This window comes from Danio rerio, chromosome 9 (genome assembly GCF_052040795.2).
Source record: "Danio rerio strain M-AB ecotype USA chromosome 9, GRCz13ab, whole genome shotgun sequence".
Classification (NCBI taxonomy): domain Eukaryota; kingdom Metazoa; phylum Chordata; class Actinopteri; order Cypriniformes; family Danionidae; genus Danio; species Danio rerio.
In genome coordinates this window covers 42,836,767-42,860,154 of record NC_141029.1, presented here as the reverse complement: position 1 = coordinate 42,860,154, position 23,388 = coordinate 42,836,767, and the positions used below count along the sequence as shown (strand labels likewise).

General features: G+C 35.5%; 1 protein-coding gene across 1 annotated transcript in view; it reads left to right on the top strand.

Annotated features, from left to right (window-relative positions):
• pms1 (PMS1 homolog 1, mismatch repair system component) overlaps positions 1 to 23,388 on the top strand; it is a 58,571-nt gene that overhangs the window by 25,640 nt on the left and 9,543 nt on the right. Inside the window, 5 exon segments of the mRNA NM_201319.2 lie at positions 987 to 1,109; positions 4,699 to 4,848; positions 4,937 to 5,685; positions 16,663 to 17,142; positions 20,372 to 20,502. Of these exon segments, the coding sequence (NP_958476.2) occupies positions 987 to 1,109; positions 4,699 to 4,848; positions 4,937 to 5,685; positions 16,663 to 17,142; positions 20,372 to 20,502 (1,633 nt within the window).

The window sequence follows — 23,388 nt, the reverse complement described above, 5'->3', positions numbered from 1 at the left end:
AAAATATGTGGCTAAAACAGCTATTGATTTCCCCATTTTTTGATGGGGCCAGTGAAAATTTTTGCAGGGCAAGTAAAAATCTGAACCACTGGCCCGATCGGATCAGTAGAAAAAATCCTTAGCGTTGAACCCTGATATGTATTTTCCAGAATTTCATATAGACTCTGGGATTGTTTTTACTTTCTAACAAGTTTTGAAACCTTTTTATTCCATTATTGTTTGCATATAGAGTCAATCAGAAGAGCTTTATTTTGGTTCTGCGTTGGAATGGTTACAGGTTTTCTGAAGCGGGTTTGCAGTTGACTGTTTTTGTGCTGTGGCCGAGATCCTTCTGCGCTGGAAGAGTCCAGAATAATAACCTCCATTCAGTGCACAAAACAGAAAGGACTGGGCCACCTACGCCACCGTAATTGACAAATGTGGCAAAGTATACAGAACATAAGTGTTGATTGTGAAAGTCACAATACCCCTGATTATCAGGTTTGTCAGAGACTCCAATTAAAATGTCCTCTTGCCAGCCAACTGCTGTGCTTGTTAATTCCAAATTGTGAGCTCTAGCATCACAATCTAGCCCTAGATCACTGATTAATTTGGAGCCGTTTCTCATCCCGCCACTTCGCCGTTGCTGCCTTTAGCCAAGAGAAACATTGCACATTTTAGCAAACTTGGCCACTCCATAGTTAGGAGATGACAAATGGGTCCTGATAGCACAGCGAAGTCTTAATTGGTTACTGCAAAGTGGGCTGAAGGCCAGCAGTGCGTCATTTTGTTTGTTTTGGAGGAAGTTCACGGAAGCCTCAATGTGCTCTGACAATTAATGAGTATGGTTTGTGGCAGGGAGGGAAATAAAAGAATAACTACACTAGATTTAACATGGACCGAGTTTATTACTCACCAGCTTCTTCATGCACATTTCAACCAGGAAATAGATGTGATTTTTTTGGGGCTGTTGTATTCATGCATCAGTGTGTCTTATGTTTGCACAGATCCACATCGATGGATTCTTTCCCAAACCGGGCTCAGATTTGAATTCCACCAGCTCCTCTACGACTGATAAGTCATTCATCTTTGTAAACAGTCGACCTGTGCATCATAAAGAGATACTTAAGGTAAAGGAGCTGCCATTTACAATTGTCCCAATACTGCTTTTTAAAGGGGTGGTTCACCCAAAAGTAAAATCATTTACATACTTTACTCAACCTTTACTTCTTTCAAATCAGTTCAAATGATGAGGGTTTTTTTTTTCCGTTGAGCACATAAGAAGGTATTTTGAAGAATGTAGAATTCCTGTTACCCAGGGGCTCTCAATGTGTAACCCCTCCAAATAGTGTGACCAAGACATCAAAAATAAATTTAGTTCAGCCACTGTACTTATGAAGTGACGTGCATCTGTTAAATACAGCATGAGCTGCAGTTGAAGGCTGCGCAAAGCGTGAGTCACCTGACATTAAGCGAGTAAGTAGAGCAAGCAGCCGAAAACATTTGGATACTTAATCGTATAGGCTTTTCAACGCCACGTTTCTGCTGTACCGAACAAAACTGCTGCAACTAAACAAAGTTATGCCACCTGTGCGCTAGTTTAAGTTCCAAGCTTATACACCAAGGCTAACATGCACGCACACTGGATTAATCATAGCAGCGGCCCATTCACATATTGCGTCTTTTACGTGGGGGAATTCGGTATTTCCAATATTAGAGTATATGCCAAAATGCGCACGCAAGCGGAGCGATGCACACGCGCCTTCCAGATGCACCACGTAGAAAACATCTCATGCTGCAGCAGTGAGAGTTGTGCATGGCTTTCAGTGCAATGTAAAGAAAAGACATGTACAAATTATTAAAATGATTATGTATGAACGCAGATAATAACAACAATTCATTTAAATGCTTACCTAATATAAAGCTTAAACTTACATTAGACGTGATAATTGTAAAAACCATGATTATTCTACAAACTATATAATCATACAGCCAAAATCTATCATCATTGCATCCATAATTGCTTTGCAGTTCAAAACATAACATATGAATGTGTCTGGATGTCGAAGAAGCCTACTTAAGCAATGCACTGCTTTTGTTGTGCTTTGAAATACAACATTTTAATATGCTTGTTAAAAAAAGTCTATTGTACAATGCACTGATGTTATGTAGTTTCAAAATAAAATATGTTAACATTTTAATGTTTAAAAAATACAACGTAGTGTCTTAAGGAGCAAAATTAAATGCTTTTGTGTCACTCATATTGCAAGTCATATCTCTCCGGCCCTTCATTTGGGATGCTGGTCCCCATGACAAACTAATCGAATACCCCTAGTCTACATTAAAAGGTCCAAATCTGAATTTTAATTAAGGTAAAGGTCCGGAACAATTGTTATTAAATAACTTAAAACAACACTGTTTATTTTACTTCGCATTTACAACATTAAATTCAATGCAAATGTGGCAAAACCACTAATATAAGTGCATTTTTGTACAGAACACAATAAAAAGTAGGCCAAAAAACCAATAGTATCTGGATGCAGCAATTATGCTGCCAGCTGGGATTGCATATCTCAGAGATGTGATGTCAGTCACAATGCACTCAATGGACGTCACTGTGAGGGGTAGGGTTAAGTGTGGGCATTAAAACGCATTGCAAGCAGCTCAGATTGCAACTGCACCAGGTCTGCATCCAGACATCTCACCTAAAAAGGTAAAAAATACAAAAGATGTGTAATAAAAATTTTTATGGTGGAGTTTTGCGGTCCTTATGTCTGTATTTTGTGGATACTGCCATTCAAATTGTCTGTTTTGTTTCATAGTGGCATTTCATTTTTTACTCTTTACAACTTTAATTGTCTCATTACAAATCAAGCAGGGCTGCGTTTCTGAAAACCACCGTTAGCCAATTAAGGTTGCAAGTTCTGTCGCTACAAACTTAGTTTGTTGATTTGGCATTTCCTAAATCCATCGTTCCAACAGACATTCGCAAACTGTGTCGCAAACTTCTATGCTTGCAACTACATCTCTGGAGCTGTAGTTAGAAACATAGTTCCTGGCTGTGTTCTATTCCTAGTTATCCCCCCTATGCCCTATTCATTTAGAAAATTCTAACATTTAAAGTTGGAATTATTTTAATAAAAGCATTAAAGTCATCACTCTTAGGTGTCTTTTGTTTTCAAAGTATTTTTTACAGTTCAGTTAGCGATCTTCATGTTTACAATTGCGTTGCCTTCGGAGTGCACTTTGAAAACATTAATGTCATTTTGAACACAGCCGTGGCTCATGACGAAAGCTATAGGTGACATGTTATTTAAAAGCAGAATTTATGTTATGTCTGCAAAGCTTGTGAAAACAAAAAACATAGCATACGTTAATGCTTTTAATTTATATTAAGATATTTATTAAGTATCTGTACTGTATATGACATGGGCCTGTTGGTTAGAACATTTCTGCAGTGGTTTATATGTGTTAAAATCTAAAAATAGACTTTTTAAAAAATCATTGTTATTATCACTATTATTATAAAAGTAATTATTATCACATTTTCATTTTCTAATAAATAATATTAAATTTCATTATTTAAGAAATCACCTCATTATTTATTTATTTATATGATTTATATATGAGATTAGAATACAGTACGTGTTAGCTTTTGTAAATGATTTTATATTTTAGAATAGAATATGTAATGTTCTCAATAATATTTGTAAAGGAAACATAGGTCCTAGATGTGCCGTTTACATATATTTCAATTAATATGGAAAACGAGTGCATGTTTTTAATGAAACTAAAATAGGATTTATTTTCTTTTTAAATGTGTGTGCGTGTAAAACTATATAATTCACTCAAAGAAATTATGTGGTTCTTCTCTATTATTAGTTATTAGTTATCTAGTTATTAATCCACCCCGTTTAGAGCGTCATTATGAACGCTTTACAGTATAACTAACGTGGTTCAAATGATAGATCTGCGACAGAGAAACTACGGTGTTGGGAAACACTCGTCACTACATCATTCTTTTCCCAAACATTGCACCATAATACGATAGTTCAGCCGCAAGTTACGTCGTTGTTTGGGAAACGCACCCCAGAATGGCTTTGTGCTGGCTCGTGGCAAAATAAACGCATACTTATCTGTCCATTCAGCTTTTTTTCCCCATGAGACCGACATCTTGATCCATTTAAGATGATCCACGCAGGAAAACTATGAATATATTGCCAATAATTTTATTTCGGTTCGTATTCTTTATATATATATATATATATATATATATATATATATATATATATATATATATATATATATATATATATATATATATATATATTGATTTACATGGTTGATGCATTTATCAATGAAGGAAATCCAGTTGGGTCTGGGTTGAATACCCTCGACGTCTGGACTTTGAAAAGCCCCGCTGTAACCATTGACATCTATAGTTGGAAAAATAAATAGCATTCTTCAGTGAATCTTCTTTAGTGTTTAATAAAAAAAAAATATTCTCAAACCTTTAGATTTCATCTTAGATTTACTTGATTTTGTTTTCATATATAATGATATTTTTCAGATTTACTGAGCTTTTTAATGAAGTTTTGATTGAATTCCATTGATTTTTCCTTGACTCAATTCTGTTTTTTACCAGACTATATTTCATTGAAGGTTTATTGTGAAGTTGTAAACTTACAGAGACACTTTAAATGCACATTTTCACTGCAGCTTATCAAGCAGTATTACACCAGTGCTCAGTCTAACAGTGAATCCGTAAGCCGCCGATATCCCACTTTTATGATGAACATCACCATACCGGCCTCAACTGTGGACGTTAACCTGACACCTGATAAAACTGAAGTGATGCTACAGAATAAGGTAAACAAGTGTAGAACATTATATACGTTTATACCTACAATGAAAAAGTGTTAGGACTAATTGAACCTATATTAACACTTTTCACCAGGATGAAGTTCTGTTGTCAGTGGAGACTATGCTAATCTCCTTGTATGGATACTCTAATGGTGAAGAGAATCTCAAAACTGCAGGAAATCCCTCTGATGTTACTTCATTGGATGAGCCTAAACGGACTTCCCCAGATATTAGTTTAAAGCACCCAGAACTGCCCGAGGATTCTTCCTCGAATGCAGAAAAACAGGACGGTGAGCTCTCCTTGAGCAACACCGCAAACACCAGCTCTTCTTCGATTTCGGAGGATTGGGTGATCAACAGAAGTGATTTGGACAGTATTAATTGCTCAGTACCTGTTGACGATGTGGTAATGAACTCTACAGCTGATCTGAACTCCAACTCTCCAAAGGCGTCTGAGAGTGACAGCGGTCCAGAGAGCCAGATATCTGCCGAGAACTGGAGTGCGGGCAGGGCCTTCTCCAATCAAATCACTGGGGAATACCTAGAACCTGTCAAACTGCACATCCCAAAGGCAATTGAAGACCTTGGAGGAACCGAGGCCAAGAGCGTGAAGTCTAGCCCATCTAAAAAGCCCTCTAACGTGATTGTGGAGAAAATGGCCAAGCTGACAGCCTATGAGCTTATCAGCAACCGCTCCGTGCGTCAGCCCTCGTCTGCCTTTTCGCTGTTTGAGCAAGACACCAGATCGCAGGTCCTCCAGGAGAACCCAAAAGCCAGTCCTCAGGATGTCACAGCTGCTGCGAAAGAGAGATGGGAAAGCCTCGGGGAGGAAGACCGCAAAAAGTAAGTTTCCAGATTTCACCTGTGAAGACACACTTTCCAGTTGCTGTGATTCACCCTCTCTGTGTGTAGCGAGAGAAAAAATTGACCTGCCACTAGTGTTCATAAAATATGGATTGGAAAATCTCTTTGGCCTGGTCGAGTGTTGCTACCTGAAGGAAGAATTGATGAGCTGTTTGTATTTTCCAGAAAACTGTGTTTGATTACTTGGTTTGATGGTCAATAGGCTGTTTTCCATTGTAAAAGAGGTATTCAGGGTTTTTTTTTTCCTAAAATATGCCACATTCTTTCAGTTCCATCTGCTGCCAGAAGATTCCTTTTCATTCTATACCAGATGAAGTCCATATCTGGCTAATTTATTGGTTGGTTATTGGCTCCAGGAATTCTCAGGTTGGATATGTGGATGTATCTTATCACCCTAGAAACTACCTGTCAGAATCTACTAATTCTTCGTTATTACACTTTGTCCACATTATAGTATAGTATTCATCAAACTACGACATAACACACATGGAATTATAGGAAACATTACCGTAGATTCCAAAAATAGTCATAACCATGTTACCCTTTTGCCTAGATTCCAGTTGGGCATGAGATGCTTTCTGGAATGCTTTTTAAAATACTAAAAAGATAAGGAGTTCCCATGTATGCTGGGTACTGTTTTTATTTTACTGTGTAATGGCCCATTTCTACTGAGTGGTACGGTACGGGTTTGTACGGGTTACCTTTATCAGACTTGCATTTCAACTGCCAAAAAGGTACCAATGGTACGACAGTAAGTTTCAGTCAACATTATTCTCTCTCGAGGAAATGTCAAAGTAAAGTTGTACGGGTCGTTCACAAAAACACGCAGCACAGTCAAGTCAGTGCAAATCTATCATCTGTATTTTTAATCTTCACCAGTACATTGTTAGAGAGTAAATCCATCATTCTGAGTTCATAATAGTCCAAAAAGTGATGATAATAGTTAAATATGGCAGTTTGTTCATGTTTTAGGTTGCTGAAAGAATCATTTGCTCTTTTGTTTTTTTTTCTTAAAAAATTAAATTTTAGAAGCACTTTAATAATCACGCACATGGTATTATCATCAGCCTAAGAAGTTTGTTATTTCAAATATAGATGTGCAGTGAGCTCTCTGGCGAAAGTAAAACCGCTGGTGCTTTAGACGGCCTTGTAAACAACTACGGGGAACAGGGTAGATTCTACTCTGGCTTTGTGGCTGTTCAAGAGGACGGCAAGGTTTGTTTAAGCTCGGGTCGACCATGGCTCGTTATTATATGTATTTATGATTGCGGTCTAATGTCTCAGCTGTCTATTTAAAAATTTTGCTTTCTTTGTTTTCATTCTCCTGGCTTGTGCACGCGCTCGTGACGTATCTCTTTTAACCAATAGCGTTCAGCTGCTCACCTTGCCTTTTGGTATCCTTTTGTTGTGCTAGGTATCCTTTCAAAAGAATACCCAAAAAGTGGTTCGGTACAGTTCGATTTTGGTAGCTTTTGACAGTGGAACCACTCAGAGGAAACAGGCTGTAAAAAGTCATTCATAAAAAAAGTCTATGCATTGAGTTAATTCTTATAAAGTGATATAGTGAAATATAAATAAATATATAAATAAAGTGAAATACAATATAGTCTAGAACTGAACTGAAAAGTTAGCTGTAAATGACATTAATAATACATCTTTAAATATGTATCAGAATTGTGCACTTTTAATTGTGCAAGTAATGAAATATGTCTTGATTAATTATGGATATTCCAGAGCTGTAGAGCATTCAATTGGATGAAAATCTGTGGTGCAAGACGAGTCATCAAGATTTTCGATGCATTTGCCCTCAAGACTTCTCATTCATTTTTTTTCTCGCCTTAGTCCTTTTATTGATCTGGGTCGCCACAGCGGAATGAACCACCAATTTATCCAGCATATGTTTTATGTAGCGGATGCCCTTCCAGCTGCAACCTATTACTAGGAAGTATCCATGCACACTCATTCACACACATACACTATGAACAATTTAGCTTACCCAATTCACCTAAAGCGCATGTCTTTGGACTGTGGGGGAAACCGGAGCACCCAGGAGGAAATCCATTTGGAGAACATGCAAACTCCACACAGAAATGGCAACTGACCCAGTCGAGGCTCGAACAAGTGACCTTCTTGCTGTGAGGACAACGTGCTACTCACTGCGTCACTGTGGGCATATCTGTTATATGTATGTTTTGGTACTTGCAGAACGTTTGCATCTGGTATTAAAGGAATAGTTCACCCAAAACTAAAAAATACTGTCAATTACTCACTCTTCACTTGTTCCAAACCTGTTTGACTTCACTTTTTAAGAAAACTGTAACCATTGACTTCCATAGTATTTGCTTTTTTAACTATGGATGTCAGTCCTTACCTGTGTTCAGCTTTCTTCAAAATATCTTCTTTAATGTTCAAAAAGCTTTGGAACCACTTGAGGGTGAGTAAATAACGAGTACATTTTCATTTTTGGGTGAACAAAGCCTTTAAAATGCATCTTCATCAATCTGATCACAAGCGGATGATGCTTAATACAATATAAATGACGTGTCAAATATTTTGAGCCAGTTCACCATTGAAACATGGATTTGTTCATTCAATAGTACACGTTTCACGAAGTGCTCCCTCAAAAGTGATGTAGAGCGTTGTGTAATCCAAACACATGAGACCCATTCAGATGCATGTTAATTCCAGGTGTAAATGGAAATGCGTCTTAGATGACCACTCGCCATCGGACGAGGTAGACACAAGATCATAGCAGTAAATGAGAAATACGCTTATCACTTCAAATGAAAAGAGCGCTCTCCCCTCCCAAAAGCTGTCTAAATCACAGCATGCCAAGTCAGCATGATTAGATGAATGGAAAGTGGATCTCAGCATTGCTACCGGCACTTATGTAATGCATGGAAAAAGACATCTGAATCCTGTTGCGCATTATTGCCGTCTTAACCCTTATCAAGCACTCGTTTGCTTTCCCGGTAGCGTGCACTTATGAGAATCAAATTTACGTGGATTCATGTAAGACGGGTCCATCACATATGGGCATGCTGAGCAGAGGGGTCAGAGATTGTTGACATGGATGTTTGGGGGAGGGAGTGCGCTTGTTAGATTTTTGGTTCGCAGTGGTCTGATGCAGCAATAAAATGGCTGGCGCTGATCCAGGCACTCTATATGTACTTGGTTTACATCCAAAGTGCCCACACCAAGGGAACATTGCTTTCTTATTGCACGTTTTATGTGCATTTTATCCTCTTTATGAATTCCAGGCTGAAAATGCAAACCGTGCCGTTTAAATGGCTTTCATCATGTATGCGAGCGTCCAGTGAGGTCCTTCTCAGGACACGATAGAGAAGCTTTCGTTTGCTTTTTCCACACTCGCCCTAATATAATATGATGTTTATGGCGATAATATAGCTTCACTGATGTAGAACTATAGGTTTTGATGACCATATTTTAATTCCTTTCGATTTTATGTTTTATATTTGGGTTTTTTCCTATAGGGATGCTCTGATCAGGATTTTTGCAGCCGATACCGAGTACCAATTCCTCGTCATGGTGATAGGCCAATACCAAGTACTGATTTTGATGCTTCAAGCTTTATAATGCATAAAGCACATTTTCAGTCCAAGTGTGGCTAAATTGGCAAATTGGCAAGAAAATCTCTAATAAAGCAGTTTGGAAACATTGCAAATGATGGAAGAAGAATTCAACATGTCTCAATGAAGTTTGGAGCGCATATTTAATGCATAAGGAGTTAAACTACACACCTATAAATCCATTACTTCTTTATTGAAAGGAAATAAGTTAAAATAAACTACTGCTTATTACAATATGTATATTACAAGAAGTTATTTAATACAGTTTAAGGTCACGGTTAAGGTCAATACAGTTTAAGGTCATGGTTAAGGTCAGTACAGTTTAAGGTCACGGTTACAGACAGTACGGTTCAGTATATATGCTCGGTAAAAAAGCACTCCTAAAATAAATATAGAAGAAAATGTATATGATATAGCAAAGAACCAGTGCTTTTGAGGGTTTTCATGTACCTATCAGTAGTTTTTAGTCATATAAACTAAAAAATGGGGCAGCACAGTGGCTCAGTGGTTAGCACTGTTGCCTCACAGCAGGAAATTCGCTGGTTTGAGTCTCGGCTGGGCCAGTTGGGATTTCTTCCCCTGTTCAAGTGGGTTTCCTCCGGTTGGGGAAAAGTTAATTTTGAAAGTTACTCCCCCCAAAAAGTAACTTATTGCATTACTTAGTTACTTTTATTGGAAGTAATGCATTATATTACTTTTAGGTTACTTTTGCGTTACTTTTCCTTACCTGGCTGAGGTTTGGTCTCTTTCAGAACTTGCTGGTGTTTTTCTCCTTTTTTAATAGAGAAGCTCTGCATTTAATAGCCACCTGTAAAACCTACACTGTCATTTTCCTTTAAAGAAATATAGGATAAAATTATATTTTGAGAACTGTCAGAGCCCAGAGCTATACATGCTGTATATACAGATTAATAAAAACATGTAAAGTAATTTAAAGTATTAGTTAAGTAAATTCAGTGTCCATTGATATAAAGGTTGCAATAAAGCCTAAAAGTACTAACATGTAGCTATTTATATTTAGGCAAAACAGATTTTAAACCTTTAAAATGATAAAAAAAAAAAACAGTACGACGATAAAACATCCACAAATCAAGTAATATTTTTGAGTTTATACACTGAATTAATTGCCTCACGTGGCCCTAACAAATATTTAAAGCATTTCCCAAAAGAGAAATAATCTTACTATATTACAAAACATAGTCACTTCTACAGTAGACAGTGGCTGCATCTCCTCAACAATAAAAGCAATTACCTTTTTTTTTTTTGTTTAGATGAATTAATTGTTTTACCTGGAGCACGTGAACTGATGTCAATCATTTGTTTTTTTTAGCAGGAGGTGGGGTGTGGGTGTAGTGCTTTCGTGTTTTTTATTTATTTTTTTTTTTACAAGAACAAGGCAAGAGTTTTACTTAATCTACACTTAAAAACAATCCACTTCGTTTCTTTGATGAGTTCAAAATAACAAGAATCCATTGCAAAAATGTAAGTCTCTGGCCTGCCATTGTTTCTGTTTCTGACTGTCTGTAGTGATGATGGGCAATTCGTGAATAAATCGTCTGTTTTAACCGGATTCTCGAAGTGAACCGGTCAAACCATTTCATTAAATTGAATGGAGTTGTCGTGAAACTGTTTGCGTGTTCAGTATCAACATACCGGATACCCCCTCTTACGTGAAATAAATTAATATCCTGAGTTATTCAGTTACTAGAACAGTACACTAACTCATCTGCTGTGAATAAAGAGACTTTATGATGATGAGTGCGAACCAACTGTCTTTTCCCTCACAGCACGCTCTCTCATTGAGTGTGTGATATTTAACCTGACTAAGGTCATTTTAATTCCACACTAAATTTTCTAAATGCCAATTAGGCAAGGTAAAAAGTAACTTGTGTTACATTTTTTTAAAAGTAACATAAATATTATTATTTGTTTTTAAAAGTAATGCGTTATTTTACTCGTTACTTTTAAAAAGTATTATTTTAACGTAACGCATTACCCCCAACACTGGACGAGACACAGTATCAGATAAACAGACAAATAATATGCCAGTGTAGTTTTACATTATTTTTGTTTTGATGTAAATGTAAACTCCAAAGTCTGTTAATAGATTTTTACCATGAAAGCAAAACTAAAGTCGAAAAGCCCTCAGGTCAAGAACCCATTTCAGTGTTAGATGGCAGGGAAAACCCTCGAGCTTCAACCTTCTGCTCCATTATGAAATCATTTATCTCCCCCGTCTGCCTTTCACAGCCTTTCTCTTGCATTCGGTGCATTTTTCAAGCCTTCATCTTCATTGCTCTGGTTTTTATCAGCAAGTTGATTTGCATCCTTGTCTTGCACCCATGCTCACAAACCAAACAGTGCATTTGAAATAGTGCCCAGTCTATTGTACAGTAGCGGACTCCGTGCAATGGCGCAGCTGTTAATTGGGGAGCCCATGGAGAAACTTCCAGTGGAGGGTCAGGGCTGCGTGTTTTTACAGGCCCTCTTTCCCCCCTCCCTCGAAGAGCTCCGGCCCCCATCTGGTCACAGGTAGCAGATGTTTTTTATCTCGCCTGTTTCTGCACATTTTCTCCACTCTGATTTACAGCAACCCACTTAGAATCACTTGAGCAAATTAAATCAAGGTTCCTTGTGTGGATCGAGGATATTAGTCACAACTCCTGACCTCTTTGGTTAAACATGTTGAGCCCAGTGTGCAAATGAACAGACCAAACGATAAGGATTGATAACCTTCTGCCTCTTTATATCAAATGAAATGAGTGTAGTTAATCAAAAGTGACTGAAAATTATTTCTACTTATTTGAAAAGAGTTTTGAACTCAGTGTTGAAGGTAATGAGTTAATGAAATATCTCATTACTTCAACTTAAATGGAGTAAGTTCACAGAACTCATATAGATTAGTTTAACTCAAATGGTTTGTAGCAATCAGTTTCCTCAAATGGTTTCAGTTGCCTATACTTATTTATTTACTTTATACTTACTTATTTACTTTACAGTACTCAGTTGGTTTGAGTTCTCTTCATTTATTTTAGTTTTACTGTGCTCAAATTGCTTCATTTACTCAAATGGATTAAATTCACAGTACTCAGGATTAGTTTTTGAACTTAAATGGAGTAAGTTCACAGTACTTAAATAGATTAGTTTTTGAACTCAAATGTTTTGAAGCAATTGGTTTCCTCAAACAGTTTGAGTTGCCTTAACTTATTGGGTTTTACTTTGCTCAAATTGCTTCGTTTACTCAAATGAATTGAGTTCACAGTACTCATTAGGATTAGTTTTTGAACGAATTAATTAAATACATCATTACTTTAACTTAAATGGATTAATTTCAAAGTACTCATTAGGATTCGTTTTTGAACTAGTTAATTAAATACCTCGTTACATTAACTTAAATGGAGTAAGTTCACAGTACTCATATAGATGAATTTTTTTTTTTACTCAAATGGTTTGTTGGAATCGGTGTCCTCAAACTGTTTGAGCTACCTTAACTTTTACTTTTTGCTTATTAGTATAAAAACTATTTTATTACTATAAAAAATGTAATTAATTTACAAAACAGAAAGTATGAGAAGAAAGCCAACAATATTATTTTATACAATAATTTAAACTCGCATTTAGATTGAAATGAAGGTTTTAAAACAATATTGAATACTCTTTTCTTTTTAAAAAAAAATATTTTATTATTATTATTTTTAATAGGTCACCTGAAAAGCAAGTTAAAATTTATGCTGAAATATAATGAAAATGAATTTTTAAATAAATTATTAGATAATTGTTTATATAAAACATAAGCTAATGCTATTTTATTATCACTTATGTACTATTGTAGTTTTAATTCACATTAAAAATTTTTGAATTAGGTGGCACAGTGGCTCAGTTGGTAGCGCTGTCACCTCACAGCAAGAAGGTCACCGGTTCGAGCCTTGGATGGGTCAGTTGGCATTTCTGTGTGAAGTTTGCATGTTTCCTCCGGGTGCTCCGGTTTCCCCCACAAGTCCTACTCCAAAGAACGGTATTGGTAAATTGGGAAAGCTAAATTGACTGTAATGTGTATGTGTGTGAATGGCCGTGTATGGGTGTTTCCCAGTGAAGGGTTGCAGCTGTAAGGGCATCCACTGCGTAAAACGTGCTGGATAAGTTGGCAGTTCATTCTGCTGTGGCAACCCCTGATTAATAAAGGGACAGAGCCGTAAAGAAAATGAGTGAATGAATTATTATTATTATTATTATGCCTATGTAATTTTTATTATTTAATTTCAGTTTTTAAATTATTTTATTACGTCTTTGAAGAGAATGACACTGAAATTAAAATGTTTTACGGGAAATTAGATGATTTTTTTAAAAAGTAATTCAAATTTTTACTTTAGCGTTTTTATTGTTTTGTCAAAATATTATACATTTTAATTATTTTAGTTAACTAGATCTCTGCTTTGAACCTTTGAAGGGTGAATAGTTCAACCAACAATCTTAAAAGAAACTCATCATTTATACAGTTTCCATTTGTACGAGTTTCTTCTGTTAACACAAAGGAAGATATTTTGAAAAATGTTGTGGGAAAATGTAGCCATTGACTTTTGTTGTTATACAAGGTGGGGGGGGGGGAATCAGGTTTGGTTACACTTGAAGTTGAGTAAATGGTAAGTACAGTGCTCAGCATAACTGAGTACACCCCATTTTGAAAATTAATATTTGTATTAATTTCTCAGTAAATATAGGCTATGTATTTTGGTGCTTTTAAACAAAACAGATTTATTAAACATATATTTATTAAAATAATACTTTAGTCACCAAACATATTGAGAAATTGAAAGATAATACAATTAAATTCAAGCCAAAAAAAAAAAAAAAAAAAAAAAATATATATATATATATATATATATATATATATATTTATATATTTATATATATATATATATATATTTATATATATATATATATATATATATTTATATATATATATATATATATATATATATATATATATATATATATATATATATTTATATATATATATATATATATATATATATATATATATATATATATATATATATATATATATATATTTATATATATATATATATATATATATTTATATATATATATATATATATATATATATATATATATATATATATATATATATATATATATTAGGGGTGTAACGATACACTCAGCTCACGATACGATGTGTATCACGATATAATGTTCACGGTTCGATATGTATCACGATATTTGGAATAAAAATTGAAAATTTAACTGAAATGCAAATTTTACCAAGTAAACTATTTTTTATGTATTTCTTTTGTTTCAACTTGTTAAACTGAACCTTCTTTTAGAAAATATATTAAACAGGCCTGTCTCTGGAAAATAAAACAATTTAAAAACTTCTTAAAAAATATTATTGAAATGACAGAGAAAAAATTAAGGAACAATTTAAGTAAAGGTGCAAAAAAACACTTTCTGTTCAATTGAATTTAACAGTAAGAGCTTAAGGCTTTGCTTGGTCACTTGCGTTTTTTGTGTGTGCAAAAAAAATCCACATTTCCAGGTAATCAGCAGTTCTATAAGATAATCCTGAACTTATGTGTATCTGTCTGAGAGGTTTTTATGGATGGCTGTCTACATGTTGGGCATGATGAGTGACAGGGTGGCCATCTTTTCATTACACAGGACAGTCGTGGCTCTTTTCAGCAGTTTAGGCAGGTTTACTATTTCCTCGGCGTCGCTGATGTCGGCGCTATCAAGTGTATCATGTTGACGTGCATTTTTGTGTATCTCTGTACTCTAAAGGGTTAATGCTCGTCGTAATCATAACTCTAAAATGCGATATGATTGTTTAAATAATGTGTACGTTTTCGGTTTCATTTCCACTGCTAAGTGCTGTTCATACTTCCCACTTGGGCTCCTGAAAGATCACTCTGTTCCACAATCTGAATGTTGTTTACTACTTTATTAGTCACAACCTGCAGGTTCTGTTCACTGAAGCAGACGTGCGCGTATGGCATGCCGTTTTAGCATTTAAACCTTTGTTCTGACTATCCATAAATATATTTAATTCATATTTAATTAAATCCATTTAGAGATATCTCTAATTATATTTTGACTAGTCGAATTATAATTATGACTAGTCAAAATATAATTAGAGATATCTCTAAATATATTTATGGATAGTCAGATCAAAGGTTTAAATGCTAAATCGGCTTGCCATACGCGTGCGTCTATCATCCGCCCTCTGTAGTAACAGCTTACGTCATGTGTGATTTTGCGGCCACCAATACATCATTATATGAAGACAGAATGATATTTTAGGGTGAATTGTACCTTATAAATACAGTATGTGACTCTTTCAACACCATTAGGAGGTATCCATGTCGCTGTGCAAAGTATGTAAATCACTGTGAAGACTTTAAAACTTAGGATGTTTGACCCAGTATGCGTGTCAAAAAGCGGACGAGTCTAAAGCAATGACTGTACAACCGAAATGTTGCCAGACGTCTGATTTTGAGAGGATGGGCCATTCTCTATTTCAACTCCACTCATCTTGGTCTGCTAACATTACTGCTGCTGCAATCTGAACTCACGTGCGACAGCAGGTGGAACGTAGCTCACGTGCAGACAGCTCAACTAATAAGAGAAAACGGACGTCATATCGTAATCAAATCGTCATAACGCCACGATGCATATCGAGACATTTTTGCATCGCAATAAATCGTACAACGATAAATCGTTACATCCCTATTATATATATATATATATATATATATATATATACATACATATATATATATATATATATATATATATATATATATATATATATATATATATATATATATATATATATATATAACCTACAGAATTTCAACTAAATTTTTCATTTTTCTTGCTTCTCTTGATTTTTCCTCTTTTTATATTTGCATTTGATATTTCTCTATAAAATAAATTTGGCTGTACTAGTTTTTGGACCGTTATCGTTATAAGTTATTTTGTTAGATAATTTCCAGATTTGGCTTCAATACTGACTTATCTGACATATATGCACAAATATAATATTGAATAGCTTCCTAAAAAATATGAATTTAAAAGAGAGATTTGTGGGGGGTGTATTTATATATATTGAGCTCTCTATATATTTGATTGTGTGAACTATACCTTTAAGTCTAAATGGGAACATTGCTATGATCAGAAATAAATTTAGTTAAAATAAGATCAAACATAAAATTTATGCTTACACATTTGCCCAAAAAAAGTCATGATTGTCTTTAAAAACTGACCTCATTTAAACATACACAAAGGAAATGCAAAACGTACAGCTAGGCCTGTAATGAAATACATGTTCTTGTATCACATCCCATCTTAGGTATGAAGGCAAGGCCGAAAAGTCTCTGAACGCCTACAACCTTCAAAGGAAGAGGGCAGCGGAGGGAGGCGTCCAGTGCGGAGAGGGCAAGAAGCAGATGAGCGCCGAGTCTCCATTGAACAAAGCTCAAGGCGTGAAGCGCAAAGCCCCCCTCGCCAACCAGCAGGCCCTGGACAAACTCTTCTCCTCTCAGCCCTCCAGTAAAAGGAGCCCTGCCAAAATCTCCAAACCCCTCCCGTTCACTATCGCAACCCTCAAGCAGAGTCTTAACCTCCTCTCCGAGCAGAGCAGCTCAAGTGTGCAGGGCCTCAGGCTTGTAAACCGCTTGGCTTCTCACGGTGCCTGGGTCGTTTTATGCGGCAGAAAGCTCATGTTGTTGAACCCGTTTCGAGTGGAGGAGGCCTTGCTGTTTAAAAGACTTCTGGAGGATAATATACTTCCAACCGTGAGGCTGCAGACCCCCGTACTGCTGACAGATGGGTAGCCCGTCTCATTTTCTCACCTAATGCTGACATTTTGACTGTGTAATGTCAATGTAACCACCATGTGTGTAGAAAAAATGGAAATATTATATACAGTTGAAGTCGAATTATTAGCCCCCCTGTTTATTTTTTACTCCAATTTCTGTTTGACACATTTCTAAATATCTAATAACTGATTTCTTTTTCCATGATGAAAGTACATAATATTTTACCAGATATTTTTCAAGATGCTAGGATTCAGCTTAGTGAGAGTGTCATTTAAAGGCTTAACTTGGTTAATTAGGCAAGTCATTGTAAAACAATAGTTTGTTCTGTAGACCAGTGGTTCTCAACTGATTTGGCCATGGGACTCAAATTTTTACATAGTCATCAAGCCGTGACCCAAATTTTAAGAAATCATTATACAATTTTAGGAATAATACTTAATTTGTATTTATTTGTTAACATAAACAAGTAGTGACAGATAGATCAAAAGAAATTCACCAAGACAATATATAAACAATATTTTATTGCTGTCGTTTAACAAAATGGATCAAATTATAGAAATATTACAAAGTAAAAACGACAAATACTTCTAATAATAAATTGTTAATAAACATATTTTCTGGTTTTTAAATGTTGTTTTAATTTAGATGGTTTCATGCTCTCTTATGAGAAAACCTCACTACATATGAAACTGAGGCTTTAAGTCTATTTTGTCGTCAATATATATATATATATATATATATATATATATATATATATATATATATATATATATATATATATATATATATATATATATATATATATACATACATACTTTACATATTCGGGGTCGTACTTGCGCTTCGACATATTTGTTGCAATAATTAAATGAAATTTCACATGTCAAACGGTAGGGTTGTCGCTGACGTACTTCAAAATAAAAGTCAGGTAAAAGCAAAATAAGTAAAAATTTTAACTTTTGTTGTTGTTTTTTTTGACTACACACTCCGCGACCCACCGGTTGAGGAACACTGCTGTAGACTATTGAAAAAAAATTGTTGCTTAAGGGTGCTAAGCAATTAATGCTGACAGCTAGCTCTCTGCAACTCTCACATGGTTGCCCACTGAAGCTAAGCAGAGCTTCGCCCAGTCAGTACCTGGATGGGAGACCACATGGAAAAGCTAGGTTGCTGGGGGTAGTGGTGTTAGTAGGGGGTGCTTAACCTGCAGTCTCTGTGGGTCCTAATGTCCCAGTATATTGATGGGGACTCTATACTGCTCAGGGAGCTTTCAGATAAGATGTTAAACTGAGGTCCTGACTCTCTGTGGTCGCTAAAAATCTTAGGATGTCCTTCAAAAAAAAAAATAGGGGTTTAACCCTGATGTCATGAGAAATCGAGTCCCCCCCCAAAAGAATTGGGTTCGCCTATAGGACCCTGATTGATGCTTTTGTGCCTAAGGAGTTGTAATAACTTTAGTCTGTAGCACCTCCAGTATTACAACTATTAATTCTGTGAAATCATGTTTTAATTTATATAATGTAAAAAGCGTAATAATGACTATTTAATTTCTGTCCAATAAGTTTAATTTGGTCATTGAATAGTGTTTCAATAATCACAAATTCCAGGATTCATTTTCTGATATGCATAAACTTACTAAAACAAGCAAAACAAACAAAAACAAACAACCCAAGCCTGTAAGTATACAATACAGTGATAATCAAAAGAACTTTTTAGTTACAATACATTGCTTTGGGGAAAGCAATTCCCCATGAAGTGACAGAAGAAAGGGCCCCAAATCTTCTGAAATTGTCCAATGTTGCCTTTGGACAAATATCTGGTTCGTTCTAAGTGCAGAGTAGATATCAATTCCTCAAGCCACAGTTTAGCAGTTAGAGGATTCACATTTTTCTAGTACAGTAATAGCAGCTTTTTGGCTGTTATCAAACAATATGTAAGGAATTTCTGTTGTGCACTGCTCAATGAATATGTATAATCAGAATGTTCTTATAAAATCCTAAAATAAAGTCAGGATCTGTGTTGAGCACTTTAAAAACCTCATTCCAGAATCTCTGTATTTTAGGACAGAATGCAAAACTATGAGTTACAGTAAATCAGCTTCTTTTGAATTGCACTTATCACAAATAGGCGATTTATTGGGGGAAATCCTATGTAATTTCTTTTTGGAAAAAATGTAGCATATGTAGGACCTTATGACTATTTCATTTCACCATTATAATGACATTTATAAGCGTTATATAGAACAGTGGTCCTCAACTACCGGGCCAATTGGTACCGGGCAGCACAAGAAATCATTAATTATTTCCATTTTATTTATCATTTGAGTCTGAACGGTCTTTTATTTGGAAAAATGTCTGTGTTCTCTCATTTACATCTCGGTCACTTGAGCGCCAAAACTCACAAGCAGCAAAATGAGTAGGAAACTGACTATTTAGAAAGTTTCTTTGCTAAGGGGAAAAGGCCCAGAGAATGACTGCCAAGGAATAAATCCTTAACCCATTTGTCAACAAATCAGGTGAATCCACCATGGCTGAACAAGAAAATGAACTGATGGACATCACACATCACAGCGGCCTTTTAGGGGCCGTTTGCATATTGCGTCTTTTCTAGAGTTTGCATAAGTTCATTGTTTTCAATGGAGGTGCACGCACGAGCGGCGTGACACACTTGCACGTTGCAGACGCACATAGTTGAATGAATCCAGTGAGTCACAAGACAACTGACCAATCAGCTTCAGCTTCAACCTACGAAACATCTGTTAAACACCTTTTGAGAAATATTTAAAAAAGAAAAAAATAACTGAAGGGCTAATAAAGTTGACTTCAACTGTATGAATAGTTATTTTTCCATCCAAAGATGCAAATTAAACTTATTTAAAAAAACTGGAATATTGAATAAGCCTTTGCACCCTTTTTATCATCACATAATTTGTTAAAACAAAATCACATTCCTTTAATTAAACACGCATGCTGGAATTTGTTTAGTAAATGTGTTTCCTTTGTAGAGATACGGTTTATCCTATTCAGTTGTAGCTACATTTTGATACCGTTCATACAAAATGTCTGCACATCTTGGTATTTCCATCAAGCATTTTTAATGGGATATTCCAAAATGCACATAAAAATAGGTGGATGGAAACATTTCTATAGTTATCCATAATTATCATCCTTATTCTGAAATGCAGTAGTACATTAATTACAATTTTGATATCTCATTATTGACTCACTGTTTCTTTCCCAGGGTGCTCGGTGGGCCAGAGTACATGGATGTCCTTCTGAACATGAAGAAAGATGGTCCTGAATTTAATGGAGACATCAGCTTAACTGATCCCAGGCTTGTGGCAAACGGTTTTGAGATTAGGATGATTTCAGGTAACAAACTTAAATTATTAGTACCAATAGATGCTTGTACCATGTAAAAATACCTGAGATTTTTAACAGTAAAAAAACTTTCAATATGCAACAGTAAAAATCTGTAACTTGGTTAACAGTAAGTTTTCGTGAACTGATGTTACATTGGTTTATTTGAGTTTTTTTCTCATCAGAAATGTATATTAGAGTTTATTGTTACATATTTAATGTTACATTTTACCATGAGGGTTTTAGTAGTTGTGTTTCAGACACTGAGTGCCTTCTACATATCAGTATATGACACTAAATTTATTGAAATATGGTAGTTTACCATACATTTCTTTTTACGGTATTTATTTTAGTGGTAATATTCTGGCAACCAGATTTTACTTTACTTTCAGCACACTTGCGATGTCTCTCATATTAATCTGCAGAGATCTTGATCTGCTCTTCTTTAATCTCTTCCACAATTCAGTGACTATAGATGGTTTACTTGGCCATAACTGTGTCACTGTTTGGTTAAAGTATAATTCAGTTGGAGCACATTGGCCGTTGTTTATTTTTGTTACGTTGTCTTAGGATCGCAAGTCTTGTTTAAGTAGGGACCATAACAGTCACTTTCAATCAAGTTCAGATCAGGACTCTTGGCTGCCATTCCATTATTCCAGTGTTTCAGCTTTACCTCTTTTGCTGAATGACAGAGCTCCCTCATGAAAAGTTTTGCCTTCTTTAACCACTTTGGGTTCATTCATTTTCTTTGCGGGTTAGTCTCTTCATTAATCAGGGGTTGCCACAGAGGAATGAACCTCCAACCCATCCAGCCTACCCATTTCACCTATACCACATGTTTTTGGGAAACCGGAGCACCCGGAGGAAACCTATGTGAACACAGGGAGAACATGCACACTGCACACAGAAATGCTAAACTGACCCAGCCAAGGCTTGATCCAGCAATCTTCTTGCTGTGAGGCGATCCTGCTATCACCATGTTTGTAGTTTGTGTACACCTTTTACCCGAGTTTGTAGTTCTAATCAAATTTTGTGTCATGCCCAACATGCAATGTACTGTGGGCAATATCAGCGGTTAGACTATGGACGCCTCTACACCTTTGGCATACTCTTTTCAACATACTATGGTTCGGGACTTACTAATTCTATTTCCCAATACTATTAAGGATGGATAGTGTGTGAATTGGGATGCAGCAATAGACTTTTGATGTGGTAAAATAACTAAAAATGATTTTGGTCACCAATGTCTTTAGCATCAGATCAGAGTGGATGTTTACTATTAAGGGCAATGTGACATTTACGGGCTGCACTGCTAATTCTAATGCCAATACATTGAACTGCTTGTAGTATATGTGCACCCTCGGAGCTTCATATGATTACAGTTGAAATACTGAAGTCACATGCAATATTTTGACAATGTTTTTGGTTCCTTTTCTGAACTTTGACCCTAGAGAGACGTTCAGAGAGCTCTCAGATTTTATCTAAAAAGTCTTGATTTATGTTTTGAAGTGTTTTGAATCTGCAGTTATGACCCTTTTTATTCCATACAATACATACATTTGGTTTTGGTGAACAATTTATAAAGTTGGTACACATGTTGTATAATAAGCCTTTTAGTGCTGTACTCACTAATGGCTGTAGATCCTCCATGTTCAAAATTGAGAAAGCAACAAGGCAAGGTTGCCCTCTCTAACCGCTTCTGTTTGCCTTAATAATAAAGCCGTTAGCAGAAGCAATAAGGGAAAATAATAAAAATAATGGTTTTATGCTAGCAACCAAACCACACAAGATTGCTTTACACTGCAAAAAAGCTTTTCTTGCTTAGATTTTTTGTCTTGTTTCTAGTTTAAATATCTAAAACTTCTTATATAAATTAGCAGTTTCTAGATAAGCCAAACATATTGTGGTGTTTTGAGAAATAATATGCCAATATCAAGTGAGATATCTGCCAATGGGGTAAGCAAATTAATCCTGTTTTTTCTTTTGTAACGTAAGATTATTTTGCTTACGCCATTGGCTGATTAATTTGCTTGTTTTAAGGAAAAACTCACTTAATATTGGCAAATTATTTCTTAAAACAAGACAATATGTTTTGCTTGTCTAGAAAATTCTTCTTGATTTAGGAATTTTTAGATATTTGGACTAGAAACAAGACAAAAAAAATCTTAAGTAAGAAAAGCATTTTTTGCAGTGTATACGCAGATGATATTCTTACATTCATGGTAAATCCTGAAACCTCTACCCCAAAATCTCTTAGACACAATTGACAGATTTGCTGTTTTTTCTGGTTATAAAATCAGCTACCATAAATCAGTGACAATGCCTATAGGAAGTTTACAACAAATACCCCAAACACTACCATCATTTCCATATAGGTGGTCCCCAGAAGGTTTAACATATTTGGGCATCAATATCACCCCCACATTTGAACAAATGTATAAAGCCAATTTTATTCCACTGTTTGAACGCATTCGAATAGATTTAGAAAGATGGAACATTCTACCTATTTCTTGGATTAGTCTGGGGATTGAACTGAGCAATTAATAACAGAATTTTCATTTTTGGGTGAACCAGCGCTTTAAAATGACCATTATGTGCCACATTAACACCAGTAATTGTGAGGTATCTGAAAGCGTTCTCTAATTTGATCTCTAAACTGATCCCAGCCGATCAAATCAGAGGAGTAAAACTATCTGTTTTATAAACAAACCAGTAAAAGAGTCTGAATTATGTAAAAAGAAAATGTTGTGAGACTCTATACACAAGAGTATGGTCGGATTTAATTAGCTTTTACTGCTCTGCTCCCACAGACACGCTCGATTTGTGTACTTTGGAGCCTGTCACCAAATTGAAACAATTGTCTGCATTTCACTTTTCCATTACATACGCATCCCTGGA